General features: G+C 44.5%; 1 protein-coding gene across 1 annotated transcript; it reads right to left on the minus strand.

Annotated features, from left to right (window-relative positions):
- Positions 1-12,741: 12,741 nt before the first annotated feature.
- On the minus strand, positions 12,742-14,557 carry LOC129638866 (melanoma-associated antigen B2-like). Its single transcript, XM_055563584.1, has one exon. The coding sequence runs from the start codon at positions 14,503-14,505 to the stop codon at positions 13,204-13,206; it is 1,302 nt and encodes a 433-aa protein (XP_055419559.1). The 5' UTR covers positions 14,506-14,557; the 3' UTR covers positions 12,742-13,203.
- Between the last annotated feature and the right edge of the window lie 252 nt (positions 14,558-14,809).

Genomic DNA, 14,809 nt, shown 5'->3' on the forward strand with positions numbered 1-14,809 from the left:
ACTGCTGCTGCTAAGTCGCTTCCGTCATGTCCGACTCTGTGCGACCCCATAGATGGCAGCCCTCCAGGCTCCCCTGTCCCTGGGATTCTCCAGGCAAGAACACTGGAGTGGGTTGCCATTTCCTTCTCCAACCCAAGTCCCTAGTGGAAGGAATTGGAGCACTGCTCTGGGGAGATCCTCTCATTAGCACTGATCGTCCTCACCTTAAGTCCAGTTATGGTCAAGATGACACCCCTCTGCAGATCTGGGGCCCTATCCTGCTAGAGAAGGCCTTGCCCTCCCTGAGTTCACACAGGTGGAATGTGGGGACCACTTAGAAGTAGCTGTTCTGGGTCTCTCAGAGCTAAGAATTTACAGAATGCTGTTTGGCTCCCTCTCCAGGGGTCCCCGCTAACACTCAGCATTGTCATCTGAGGTCCTGCTTGGGCTCAGGTTCGTCCACCCACGAAACTAGGCTGATCCTATTAGACAGAGGCCGCACCTCACTGAGAATTTCCAGACTGAAATCAACCTGACATCTGTGCCCTGAGCTTCCTGGGGAGCACAGCGACAGAGATTTTCCAGGGCCTCCTTCGATGCAGTGTGTGCTACTGTGAGTGCACTTTCACGTCCTCACATTGACACGGGACGAACCCTGTAACTCCACTCTCTGCTTTGTGAAGCTACTTGTCTTAATCAAGGTCCTAGTCTCCTTGAGAATTCCAAGTTGGAAGTCAGGGTGACCCTCATGTGATCGTAGTCCATAAGGGCCTCCGAAAACAGGCAGCAGGGATGCAACTCGAGTCCTTCTGATTCCTCTTGCTCAGCATCCTCACTACATCGACCAGAGCCTGAGACTGCTCCTTCTACTGATTTAAGATGGCTCTTTGGGTGACCACTATAATCAGGAGTCACTGTCTCCACAGTCCTCTTTCATGGAGTTCTGATATCAGCTTCTGTTGCTTGATTAAAGGCTTCCTGGAAATGCATATTCCTACAAACACTTGAGCAGTTACCCTCTAGCAAATCTTGGAGAAAATGGGTCTAAGTTCCAAAAGTGATGTAAGATTAGGAAAATGCAGCAGAAATCAAGGAAGTCAGGACAGATGTTATGCTGTCAGAGAAAAAGAGCTGATATATTCCTTCTCTTCAGCCAGATTTTGGTTGTGTGCTTAGTTGCTCAGTCATGTCCTACTCTTTGCAACCCCATGGACTGTAGCCTGCCAGGCTCCTCTGTCCATGGGGATTCTCCAGGCAAGAATCCTGGAGTGAGTTGCTCTCCTCCAGCGGATGTACCAAACCCAGGAATCAAACCCAGGACTCCCACATTGCAGGTGGATTCTTTACTTTCTGAGCCACCAGATTTAGGGTGGTTCTAAAGTCTTTACTTTCAGGACCCTCCTGTTGGTCCAGTGGTTATGACTCTGTACTCCCAGTGAAGGGGGCCCAGGTTCGATCCCTGGTCAGGTAATTGGATCCCACATACCAGAACGAAGAGTTCATGTGCCACAACTAAAACTTTCACATGCCACAACTAAAGAGCCTGCATGTGGCAACAAAGATCCCGAGTGTCACAGCTAAGACTCAGAGCAGCCAAAAATAAATAAAAATAAATATTTTTAATTAAAAAAATTAAGTATTTACTTTCTACATAGAAGCATGGCACCTGATAATCTTGTAAGCCCTTGATAACTTGAGGGTGTCTGAATTTGCACATGCAGATAATCATAGGGCTAGTGAGCATTATCTCTTTCTCTCCTTTATCTCTCTTAATTATTTTGGTTATGTGCTATGTGGCAATATTGATGGTAGGAGAGTTTGGGGCAGAGTGGATACATGTCTATGTATGGGTGAGTCCCTTCACTGTTCATCTGAAACTGTCACAATATTGTTAACCGGCTGTCCCCAAGCAAAAAATAAACGTTCAAATTACAAAAAACAAAACTGTGCTTCCAGTGTAAGGGGTATGAGTTCAAACCCTGGTTGTGGAATTAGGATCCCATGTTTCAAGGGGCAGTCCTAAGATGGCAGAGGAATAGGATGGGGAGACCACTTTCTCCCCCACAAATTCATTGAAAGAACATTTGAATGCTGAGAAAATTCCACAAAACAACTTCTCAACGCGGGCAGAGGACATCAGGAACCTACAAAGGCAGTTTATTGTCTTCAAAAGGAGGTAGGACAAAATATAAAAGATAAACATAGAAATAAAAGAGGTAGGGATGGAAATCCATCCCAGGAAGGGAGTCTTAAAAAAAGAGAGTAGTTTCCGAACACCAGGAAAGACTCTCACTGGCGGGTCTGTGGTGAGCCTAGGAATCTTAGAGGGCAATATAATTGGGAGGAAGAAAAATAAATACATACATAAATAATTAAAACCCACAGATTACATGCCTAACGGCAACTCCCAGTGGAGCAGCAGCCTAGACACTCACGTCTGCCACCGGCAAGGCGGGGGAGGGCGGGGGGTGGGCTTGACAGGGAGGCGCAGGCTGCATTGCTTAGGGTAAGGACCCCGTGTCTGAATGCCCCGAGGGCAATCTGAGGGAACTAAATTGAGATAGCAACCCAGACTCTGCGATAGCTATCCTGTGAAGAGCTAATACCTGGTAATTTTCTTAATGGCATCTGGGAACACATCTGTTGCCTGTTGATTTCGCAAAAGCTGCTTCTCCTATTATTTTGATATTTTAAGTCAAACCTCTTTCTAAATTTGTCAGGCCATCCTTTGCTGCCATTAAATTCTCCAGCTTTAGATCCTTCACCCCCACCTTTTGCTTTAGGTTGTCATAATGACTTTGATTTTTCTTCAATCATATTAGAGTCTATAGGTACGCCTTGCTTGTAGCAATCCTGCACCCACATACAAGCTATATTTTAAACACAAGATAAAAATGTAGTTCACAAAAAGCACAAGATTTTCACACCTGCTGGTGTAGCTGCAGTGTTGGCTTCTTAAATTTCCTGTTCTTTTTCTTACAGTGGTCCTTATGCTGGATTCATTCATCTTGAAATGGTGGCAACCACGACTGCAGACCCAAACTGTGGTACACAACAAGCAATTCAACTTTTTTGCATAATATCGTGACTTCTCTCTGCTTCTTTAAAGCACTTCCAGCACCACTAGGGGCACTTCATATGAGTCCTATCATTTTATTCAAGGTTTACAATGTATCGTAGTAAACAGAATGAGAACTACCTGAAAACCATTGGTGATCAGTTTTTTGAGATCACAATTTACTACTGAAACTGCTCATCAGGGACGAATAGTGCTATTCATGGTCCATAAGTGTGTGTGTGTGTGTGTCTGTGTGTGCACATAACTTTTGATAAATTTCATCTTTTCATATTTGTGTATATTTTATGGTTCAGTTCAGTTCAGTCACTCAGTCGTGTCTGACGTTTGCGACCCCATGAATCGCAGCACACCAGGCCTCCCTGTCCATCACAGAACTCCCAGAGTTCACTCAGACTCATGTCCATCGAGTCAGTGATGCCATTCCAGCCATCTCATCCTCTGTCCTCCGCTTCTCCTCCTGCCCCCAATCCCTCCCAGCATCAGAGTCTTTTCCAATGAGTCAACTCTTTGCATGAGGTGGCCAAAGTACTAGAGTTTCAGCTTTAGCATCATTCCTTCCAAAGAAATCCCAGGGCTGATCTCCTTCAGAATGGACTGGTTGGATCTCCTTGCAGTCCAAGGGACTCTCAAGAGTCTTCTCCAACACCACAGTTCAAAAGCATCAATTCTTCGGCGCTCAGCCTTCTTCACAGTCCAACTCTCACATCCATACATGACCACAGGAAAAACTATAGCGTTGACTAGATGGACCTTTGTTGACAAAGTAATGTCTCTGCTTTTGAATATGCTATCTAGGTTGGTCATAACTTTCCTTCCAAGGAGTAAGCGTCTTTTAATTTCATGGCTGCAGTCACCATCTGCAGTGATTTTGGAGCCCAAAAAAATAAAGTCTGACACTGTTTCCACTGTTTCCCCATCTATTTCCCATGAAGTGATAAAATAGACTAGCATCTACATAAATTTTATGCATCCATGACAGCTTTTTCTTAATCTTTTTATATTTCTAGGCTATGTGAGTCACCTGTTTTTTCAAGTCATCTCAAATCTCTGAATAGTTTTCCAATGTATTTATTGAAAAAAATTCATCTATATGTGGACCTGCACAGTTCAAATTTGTGTGGTTCAAGGGTCAACTACATACAAAGAAGTGGCAATGCTGAGTCGTACAATAGTTACAGTTGTGATTTTCTGAGGAACCTCCACGCTTCTTTTCCATAGTGGCTGTGCCAATTTATATTCCCAGCAACTGTGTGCAAAGGTTCCCTTTTCTCAACACCCTTGCCAAAACGTGTTCTCACTTGGCTTTTTGATAATAGCTCTCCCAACAGGTATGAGGTGATCTCTTACTGTGGTGTGGATTATCATCTCTCTGGTGGTTAGTGATGCTGAGCTCCTTTTCATATAGCTGTTGGCCATTTGTATGTCTTCTTTGGAAAATATTTAGGTTCTTTGCTCCTTTTTTAGTTATTTTCAATTAATTAGTCTGTTATTGAGTTGTCTGAGTTCCTTTTATATTAATTTATCAGATATATGGCTTGCAAACTTTTTCTCCTATTCCACCTTTTCATGTAGTTGATTGTTTCCATTGCTATACAGAATCTTTTTAATTTGATGTAGTGCCATTTATTTTTGTTTTTCTTGCCTGTGTTTCTGTTGTCAAATTAAAAACAAAAACAACAACAACAAAACTAAAATCCCCAGAACATTGCCAAGACAAATGACAAAGCGTTCTCCCCTATGTTTTCTTCTAACTGTTTTAAGGTTTCTGATCTCATTTTTTTTTTATTCAGCATTAATATTTTATTCAGATTATTTCTATTGGTGTCTCCATCAAAACAAATTACCTAACATGGAGAATGCAAGAGATAAACAATAAAATTATCATTTTATATAATACAGAGATCTTGAAGAATTATTTGGCAGTTTGTTTTTTTCTTTACATTTTTGAAGTTACTTTTTTTTTTTTTGAGAAAATTACAGATTTACATACAATTTTATGAAATAGTACAGAGAGCTCCCATGTACCCTTCACCCAGTTGCCCTCATCGGTAACATTGCAAAACCGTATAGACAGTATCCCATCTAGGACATTGATGAGAAAACAACCAAGATACAGAACATTTCCATCATCACAAGGATTTCTCATGTTAAGCTTACACAGCCACATCTGCTTCCTTTCCACCCCTTTAAGCCTGAAAACAACTAGCCTCTTCTGTATAATATTGTCATTGCAAGAATATATAAGTGGGCCCGTACTGTGTGTAACTTTTGGGGACTGACTTTTTTTCACTCATCATAATTCTGTGGCGTCTCATTCAGGTTGTTGCAGGTATCACTAGTTGGTTCTTTTTTGTTTCTAACTAGTTAGACTTCCCAGGAGTCTGGGAACTTCCTGGACTTCACCTGGATTTCACCTCTACTTCCCAGGTGGCACAGTGGTAAGGAATCCGCCTTCAATGCAGGAGACATGGGTCCTATCCCTAGCTCAGGAAAATCCCCTGGAGAAGGAAACAGCAGCGCCCTCCAGTATTCTTGCCTGACGGGCTGCAGTCCGTGGGGTCGCAGAGTGGGACGCGACTGAGCATGCGCGCACAATATTTGATAATGTGGATGTACTACTGTTTGTGTAACCGTTCACCCATTAAAGAACATCTGCTTTGTTTCCTTTTTTTTTTTTTTTCCTACTTTTTCTCTGTTTATTAAAGGTATTCATGTCATTGTTATTTTGGCTTTTTTTTTTTTAATTTAATTTTATTTTATTTTTAAACTTTACATAACTGTATTAGATTTGCCAAATATCAAAATGAATCCACCACAAGTATACATGTGTTCCCCATCCTGAACCCTCCTCCCACCTCCCTCCCCATTCCATCCCTCTGGGTCCTCCCAGTGCACCAGCCCCAAGCATCCAGATGTATAGAACAGTCTTATGGACTCTGTGGGAGAGGGAGAGGGTGGGAAGATTTGGGAGAATGGCATTGAAACATGTAAAATATCATGTATGAAATGAGTTGCCAGTCCAGGTTCGATGCACGATTCTGATCTCATTTTTAAGTCTTAAATCCATTTTGCATTTTTTGAGTATGATGTAAGATACGACTCCAGTTTGATACTTTTCATGCAAATGTTCAGTTTTCTCAACACTATTTGTTGACGGAGGATACTGTCTTTTTCACTGTGTATTCTTAGTGCCTTTGTCAAAGATTACTTGACTATATGTGCATGGTTGTATTTCTAGGCTCTATTCTGTTCCATTGGTCTGTGTATCTATGTATATGCTGGTATCATATTGTCTTGAACAAAGGCAAGAAGAGCCAGGCTTCCACCTTTGCTCGTCTTTCTCAACATTATTTTGTCTATCCAAGGTCTTTTGTGGTTTCATAAGAATTTTAGCATTTCTATTTCTCTGGAAAATTCCAGTGGAATTATGACACACAGTACATTAAGTCTGTAGATCACTTTGGGCAGTATGGATATTTTAACAGTATGACTTCTTCCAATCCATATACTTGGGACATCTTTTTATTTGTGTCTTTTCCAATTTGTTCCATCAGTGTCTTGTTGCCTTCAGTGTATAGATATTTCACTTCCTGGATTAAATTTATTTCTAAGTATTTTATTCTTTTTGACATATTTGAAATAGAACTGTTTTCTTAATTTCTTTTTCAGATAGTTTGTTGTCAGTATTTAGAAACACAACTCACTTTTCTGTGTTATTTTGTGTCCTGCACCTTTCTTGAATACATTTCTTAGTACTAACAGTTTCCTGGACACTCAAAACATTCACCCCACTGTCACTTTCCCCTACCAGGAAAGGTCACAATCTCTTTTGGTACCAAGCTGTACCAGCCCCAGACAGGGGGTGATGCCAATAGAGTCAAGTCACTGTGCTTATGCATTGCAAGTGCAGCTGATCTAAGTTTTATGCTTACCTGTGGTACTGCAATTTCGTAATTGGGTTCTAGACCTTCTATAAAGGTTTTTTGTTACTTACACAATTTTAACATCTGGGCTGCTGAGGGGAAACAGGGGCTGGGAATTCCTGTTCCACTGTATTGCAGATGCCACACAGTCAAGACCCTTTTCTTTATTTCCTGATATCAACAATTTCACTTAGTCTTCATTCACATTGGCAAGAAACTCCCAATACGTTTGACATGTTATCTTTCTCTGAATCACAGAGATTCAAGGATTTCTGATTCATTATCTGATTCATTATAGAAAATACCAAAAGCTTTATCCTTATACTGAAAAACAGTAATAAATGGGATATACTTTGTTCATAAACACAGATACGGGAGTCAAAGAAACCTTCAATTACAAGGAAGAATATTTCAATACTATGAAAAAGAAAGCCCTAAGCAGAAAAAGATACATATCCCAGTTACTGAGGTCAAGCAAGAACAAAAAAAGACATAAAATGTATTCCCTTAAGCTCCATCTTGGCACTCAATTACTTGGAATACTTACTTCTCTTTTCAACCTCATGATGAAGGATCTGCACTGGATGTCACTATGTGGGAGGAGCTGGAGGACTTAGATCTGGAATGTGCCCTGCCCATGGCAGTAGCGCTCCCTCTTACCTCTCAAGGCCTCTCTCTACCTCATCCTATGATGGAATTCAGGACCCCTGAGGGCTGACAGCAGCAAGTGGACACTACAGAACCCTAGTGGTTCTGGGTGGCTATTTCTTTCACTTCTTATTAAGGGGCTTCACATATATATTTGACAATTCCTACTCTGACCTGAGATTGCCCTCCTTAGACAAAAGGTTTCAAGTCCCTGACAACTATACTGTGACAACAGACAAAAGAGATGTTCAACTTGAGGTCTCTCCCTGGCACCTTCTTATACCTAATATTCCTGGGTGTGCTTTCCTCAGTCCAGATATGGGTGTCCCCCTATAAGCCCTTGCCCCTTTGATTAAAGGCTTCTTAGGAAATGCCACATCCCTGAAAAGCCCCGATCAGTTTCCCTACTCCAAACCTTGCAGAGAAGGAGTCCCTGTCCTAGGAGTGATAAGAGATGGGAAATCCATGGCATAAATAAGGGGGCCCAGGTAGAGACCAGTGAGAGAAACAAAACGTGGTAACCTGACCCTCTGTCCTTCAGCCAGACTTCTCAGGCAACCTCTGTTCTAATAAATAAATTTTATATTTTAGATCTAATAGATATTTTTTAATTAAAAAAATGGTTATGTGATGATTGTTGTGTGAGTCCTTGATCTTTAAGCTTATCTGAAACCTCATATGTATGCATAGATGATCTTATTGCCAGCAAATATTATCTCTTCTTTCCTCTCTTCATATGTCACATTTGTTTTGGCATTATTATTATTATTGCTCTGGCTATGTATTACAATGTAATAGTTCGACCTCAGAGTCTTTCTTCTTATTGCTTCCAATACATTTCACAGTAATGAGAATAAGAAGGGAATTAAGGGTACAAGGTCAGCTCAGGCTTGCAGGAGTGAGAGGGTGAGCTTTAGACTAACTCAGATCAAGGGCCTATGTCACTTACCAGCCATGGAAAAGTCTGTCACATCATTAAACTGAGAGAGCCTCGGGCTCTTTAACTGTGAAGGGAGTTTGACAAGCCCTGTCCGGAAAGACTGGTGGCATGTGGTGGTAACTGTAAAGCATCTGCCACAGGGCCTGGCAGGCACCATATCCCTCCCTTCTCATGACTGGTGGCTGCACTTTCCAACAAAGATCTCACCTCCCTTAGGGCTGATATCGAGCTTCCCTGGTGGCTCAGCAGCAAAGGATCTGCCTGAGATACAGGAGCTGCAGGAGATGCAGACTCAGTCTCTGGGTCAGGAAGATCCCCTGGAGGAGGAAATGGCAACCCAGCCTAGAATTCTTCCTTGGAATATCCCATGGACAAAGGAGCCTGGCAGGGTACAGTCCATGGAGTCACAAGAGAGTCAGACATGACTTAGCAATTCAAGAAGAAGAAGAAGAAGGCCTGGTATAAAGAAGTGAGGGAGAGCCTTGCCTGACAGTCTTCCCCTGAGCTTTCTAGAACTGAAATCAAAGGGGAGGGCATGACTCTCCTTTGTCCCCTCTTATTCAGGGATGAGTAGACCCCTCAGTCTCTACTTGAGCTTCACAATTTGACTTCTGGTGGGGCCTGGGGAATCCCCTCCTTCTTGACCTGAGGCCTATCTCCTCATAGTAAGACCGATACCTCCCTGTGAGCCTGGAGGAGGAAATAAGAGTGGCCTTATCTAGCCACCCCTACCCATAGTCTCACAAGAATGAAAGCTGTGGCAAGGTCCTTGAGGATGACAGGTGGTTCCTCTCAGGGTCCCAAGTCAGGGTCCCAAATTTGACTCTCAGCCAAGCCCAAGACTCCCTCTCTGTTGACATGGGACCACCACCATCTGACCAAAACCCTAACTTTCCTGCTACTCCTCGGTCAGAGCTGAAGGGCCCCTTGGCCTAACAACTCTACCTGTGGCCTTCTAGCCTGACAGTAGGGAAGATTCTCTGTGGCCATCCTGGTATGTATGTTTAAACAGTTTTACCATCCTCACCCTGACTTGGAAATAACCTGGAAATATTCACAAACTGGAAATGTTCCCTGACTTGCCTTACAGCTTCTCCCCTCAGGCCCCCAATTCCGAGACCCCCCAGGAGGAAGTGGAGTTTGCCTCATCGGGCCACAACAGTCTGTGGTCTTCCGAGGCCAACAGTAGTGGAAGCAATATGTTCTGCCCTCATTGTTTTGAGATGGATGGGCTTTTCAGTCATCAGGGTCCTTACCTTCTGGTACAATCTGGAAATCATCCTTCTGCTGACCTGTGGTCTCTCTGTTTGATCAGGATGAGATTCCTTACCTCCATGTGATCGTCTGGAGGGAGAGAGTAGGACTCACCATGTCACCAGGCCTAAGTGGCAGTCTAAGACCTAACGGGGACAGTGCCCTCCGAGGCCCCCTTCTTTCTGAGAGGGATCCTTCATTGTCAGTCAGTGCCATCAATTGAATACTATTAGGAACTGGGTACCCTACATCAGCTAAATGAGGCCTCCCCATTAGCCCAAGGACTTTAAGGCCCTGAAGCCATTCACCTTCAGAAAACAAGGGATAAACTTAGTCTGAAAGCCCTGCCTGTTCCCTCCCAGGGCCCATTACATTTGCAGGACTTTCTAAGAATTTATCTGTAATGGGGTAGTTGCCTGCCGCACTCCTCAGACAAGTGTGCCACTGTCATACCTGGGATTTCCACTCTCTGATGAACAGCCAGCCTATAAACCAAGGTCCTCATCTCCTTGGCACCAACCAGGCAGAAGTCACAGGGCCCTTGAGCTGGCCAGCACTTACCTATGCCTCCCAGGGCTAACCGGAGAAGATGAGCTAAGTGTAGTCCTGTTGGCTGTGAGTTGAGGGGCTTCCATATCCACACCCTGGGTCTTCACTTTGACTCTTCACCTTTCCTGGGGCTCTATTCTCTGCTGATCTGAGGCTGAGGGCTCTGCTGATTCCCAAAATCCCTACCTTCCCGGGACCTGAGTTGAAAGTGTTAACCACAGCAGCCCGGATTGTTCTGGACTTCATATACTTGCCAATAAGGACAAGTATATCTTTACAGGTTCCTACTATGGGGCTGCATCTTTCATTCACCCTCATTCAGGTTAATCACTGTCATTTCTGAGAGATTGATCCTCTCTCCTCTACCAACCTCAGAACTCTGCACCAAGACCAAGTTTCTTAGGTCTCTGAGAAGCCTGAAGAATAAGCGAGGCCATGCTTAGCCCAACAGTTCTGAGATCCCCTGTGACTGAGAGCAGTTGGGAGTGCTGTTCCAGTGACCAACCTCCATATTCTGGGGTGTTGCTCTCCTCAGTCCTCCTACATGGGGCCCTCATCTTGCTTTCTGTGTCTTGGATTAAAGGCTTCTGGGGAAATTCCACATCTCTGCAAACACTTGAACTGTGTTTGCTCTGCAATGCTACGGAAAATGAAAGGGGCCCTGTCCCAGGAGTGATAGGAGATGGAGAAGCTACAGCCCAAGGCAGGAGTTCCAGGATAGGTGGTCATCCATCAGAGAAAAAAAGTACATAAATCTATCTCATCAGCCAGGTGAAGATTCTCATGTCATTTCTGTTCTGATAGATTTACTTTCTACAGACAAGAGACTGTAAGCATGGTATGGAGAGCCCTTGGTCTTCAGAGCTTATCTAACATGGCCAATGCACATGCTAATACTGTCACCGAATAGTGTCTCTTTCATTTATCTATGAGTAATGAATAAGGGATATGCATTTCTGGTTAAATATATTTGGTATTCTTACTGCTCTGGCTACACATTCTGATCCAGGAGCTTGAGCAAAAGGACATTCTTTTTTTATCACCTAGGACAAATTTTGAAGTACTGAGAAAAACACTGAAATAAAAGATACAGGGTGGGGACTTTCCTGGTGGTCCAGTGGCTAACACCTCAGGCGCCCGATGCAGGGGGCCCAGGTTCGATCCCTGGTCAGGGAAGTAGACCCCATGTGCTGCAACTAACATCTAGCACAGCCAAATAAATAAATAAGAAAAAGGACAAGTGAAAAGTGAAAGTGAAGTTGCTCAGTCGTGTCCGACTCTGTGACCCCATGGGCTATAGCCTATCAGGCTCCTCTGTCCATCAGATTTTCCAGGCAAGAGTACTGGAGTGGGTTGCCGTTTCCTTCTCCAGGGGATCTTCCCAACCCAGGGATCTAAATAGGGTCTCCTGCATTGCTGGCAGAGGCTTTTACCATCTGGACTTCCCTGGGCCATCAGGGAAGTCCAAAAGAGAGAATTACCATGTGAAAGTGAAAGTCACGTCCGACTCTTTGTGACCCCATGGACTGTACAGTCCATGGAGTCCATGGAATTCTCCAGGCCAGAATACTGGAGTGGGTAGCTTTTCCCTTCTCCAGGGGACCTTCCCAACCCAGGGATCGAACCCAGGTCTCCCGCATTGCAGGAGGATTCTTTACCAGCTGAGCCACAAGGGAAATGAAATATCAAATGTTAAAAGTACTTGTTTAAAAGACAAGACAAGGGTATGTCTCAGGGTTGGGGGAGAAGAACAGTATGTACGCTAGAGTAGTTTAGGGCAGGAGTCTAGTCCTAGGTCTGTCATTTACCAGCCTTAAGTATTTTGGCACAAAACCAAACTCTAACTCTATGAGCCTTGGGTTCTCCCCTGTGAAGTGAGTTTGATAAACCCTGCCTTGTCAGACTGGTGGAATATATGTATTTATCGAAAGCATCTGTCACAGAACCTGTCTCTATTGAGAAATTAGGGGCAATCCCAGTTATTACGATGATCTTGACCTCAGATGTTACATCAGCTGGGTTTCTTTTCTTTTTTTGCATCTATCAGATGTCAGAAAGTATGCAGCGTTCTAACTGAAAGAAAAAAAAAAAATAACCCAATCTCCCCAATCAGCCAAAATTCTGCTTAGCAATGAAACCAAAGTAATATATTCTCTCCACCCGCTCTTTACCCTGCTTCTTTTTTGTTCTTCTTGAAGTAGAGAGTCTCTCAGCCTCTTCCATAGAATGACAGCTTCCCTGGAAACTATAAGTGAATGGGCAGAAACTGGGAGTTTCTTTGACTAAACATCGCCAATACAGGCATGAAAGACTTCTTAAAAGCAGATGCTCAATTAATGTTTGTGTAAAAGAAGAGCCACAAACAAATCATTTGCTTTAATTTATATTCTCAAACATTCTTGAAAACCATAAGCAGATCCAAGCATATATCTTTTATATTTACAAAAAGGGAGACTAAACAGAGTAAAGCAAACCAAAACTTGAAGAACTTTTGGCTATCTCTCTATGTATCTATGTTCTGAGCTTCTATTAGTGTGGTGTCTTTCATATTTCTAAGGATATTCTTATCCTAAAGTGATGTTATTCTCATCCGGGATCACAAAAGTGATATGAGGATTTCCAATATGCATTTCAAAAAACAAAATTGTTACTCATAAATCTGACAAACAGCAAACTGTGTGTGACCCATTTTACTCAAATACTTGTATCATGAACCTAAATAAACTTTCTGTTGAAAAAAGAAAGAACTGAAAACTAGGGGGGGGAATCAACAGGAACACGGGTTGACAGGCCTTTCTGACCACAAAGTGAAGAACGGCCTTCCGACCACACTAGGGGCGAGATGAGTGGCTGGATACGGCCCTAGCGTGGGCACTGGCCGAGGCAGAAGGGCCAGTGCTGGCTGCAGTAGAAATGCCAGGCCTGGCTGAGGCAAGATACTGAGCCTGGGCTGCAGCAGAAGGGCCATCCCAGACCGAGGCAGACATGCCTGCAGTAACCCAGGCTGACATGCCAGCCATGCCTGAAGCAGAAAAGTCAGCCATGCCCAAGGCAGAAGTGGCAGCCATGCCCGAGGCAGAAGTGGCAGCCATGACTGAGGCAGAAGTGCCAGCCTTGACTGAGGCAGAAGTGTCAACCCTGGCTGCAGATCTGGTCCCGGTGCTCTTTACTTCCTGTATGAAAGACTCCTCATATTGCGCCAGGAAGGCATCAGGGACCATATCATTGACCTTGGCCAAAAACTCCATGACTTTATTCTTGTTGGTTTCTGTAAGCGCTTTAGGACCCCAGAGGAACTCATAGCGAGGGGGATTGCTGCCGGGCACCTGGCGGTACTCCAGGTACTCTTCCCGCACCAGATCTTCTGTGATGAGCTTCCTGGTGTCTCCAAAGATGAAGTGCCTTCTTCCATCATAGATGCCCAGAATATTCAGGAACTTCCAGATGTGCTCCTCAGAGATACGGGGGCCATTCAGGTAGATGAAACTCAGCAGAGGCATCAGAAGACCATTCTTCGGCAGCCCCAAGTCACCTCTCATAGACTCACTGTCGCTGAGATCTAGGTTGCTCACCAGGGTATAGCAGTGACTGTTGGGTCTAACTTCCTTCAGCACCAGGCCAAACACAACCTCCATGTGCTCAGAGGCCCTGCTGAGGATCTCTGGGAATTGCTTCATGTACCTTCCACTGATTGCCTTCAGCATTTCAGACCTCTTAATGAGCTCCCTCATCTTATACTTACACAGCATGTGCTGCACCAACATCTGTGCCTTCTTGGTCAGAAGATCTGTGTGAGAGCTCGCAGCAGCAGCTGAAGCCTGGGAGGAATTTTCACCTCCCTGAACTTGGCCCTCGGCACCTACACCAGATCTCGAGCCTGCTGCGCCACCACCACCAGATCTTTTGCATATAGCACCTGCAGCAGCACTGGTGGTGCCTTGGGCTCCCTGAGGCCCCTTGGGGGTGCCAGCAGCAGACGAGCTTGAGGGAGCACTCTCTGAATCAGGAGGGGAGGAGGAGGTGGTCTCTTCTCCCCGAGATGTGGTGGCCTGATCATGAAGACCCTGGGTCTCAGACCAGGCCTGGTGACGTTTCTCACGAGCACGGACCTTACTCTTCTGCCGACGGGGCATGATGGCTGTGGTCAGGGACCGCAGGCAGGATTCTGGGCCAGTAGACAGGAGATTGGGGCACCTGGAGGATGGAGAATGAGGTGACATGAGCACCTTAAAACAGGGAGATTCTACCTTGGCCTAATCAAAGGCCACCTCTGCAGGTGTTCTTGAGGACACTGCCCTAGGAACCCACAAGCCTCCTGTTTTCCTGCTCAGCCTGTCCCCACAGAATCCCACAGAGGAAGAACAGAAGCCTTAAGACTTTTCCTCTGCATCCTCTCAGCCCTGCTTTGGATTTACTGACGTGACAGCAGGTCCCGGC

The sequence above is a fragment of the Bubalus kerabau genome, chromosome X (assembly GCF_029407905.1).
Source record: "Bubalus kerabau isolate K-KA32 ecotype Philippines breed swamp buffalo chromosome X, PCC_UOA_SB_1v2, whole genome shotgun sequence".
NCBI lineage: Eukaryota > Metazoa > Chordata > Mammalia > Artiodactyla > Bovidae > Bubalus > Bubalus kerabau.

What these genes read in the sequence shown, in the direction of transcription:
- LOC129638866 (XM_055563584.1), bottom strand. Translation starts at nt 14,505, where the DNA reads ATGCCCCGTCGGCAGAAGAGTAAGGTCCGTGCTCGTGAGAAACGTCAC.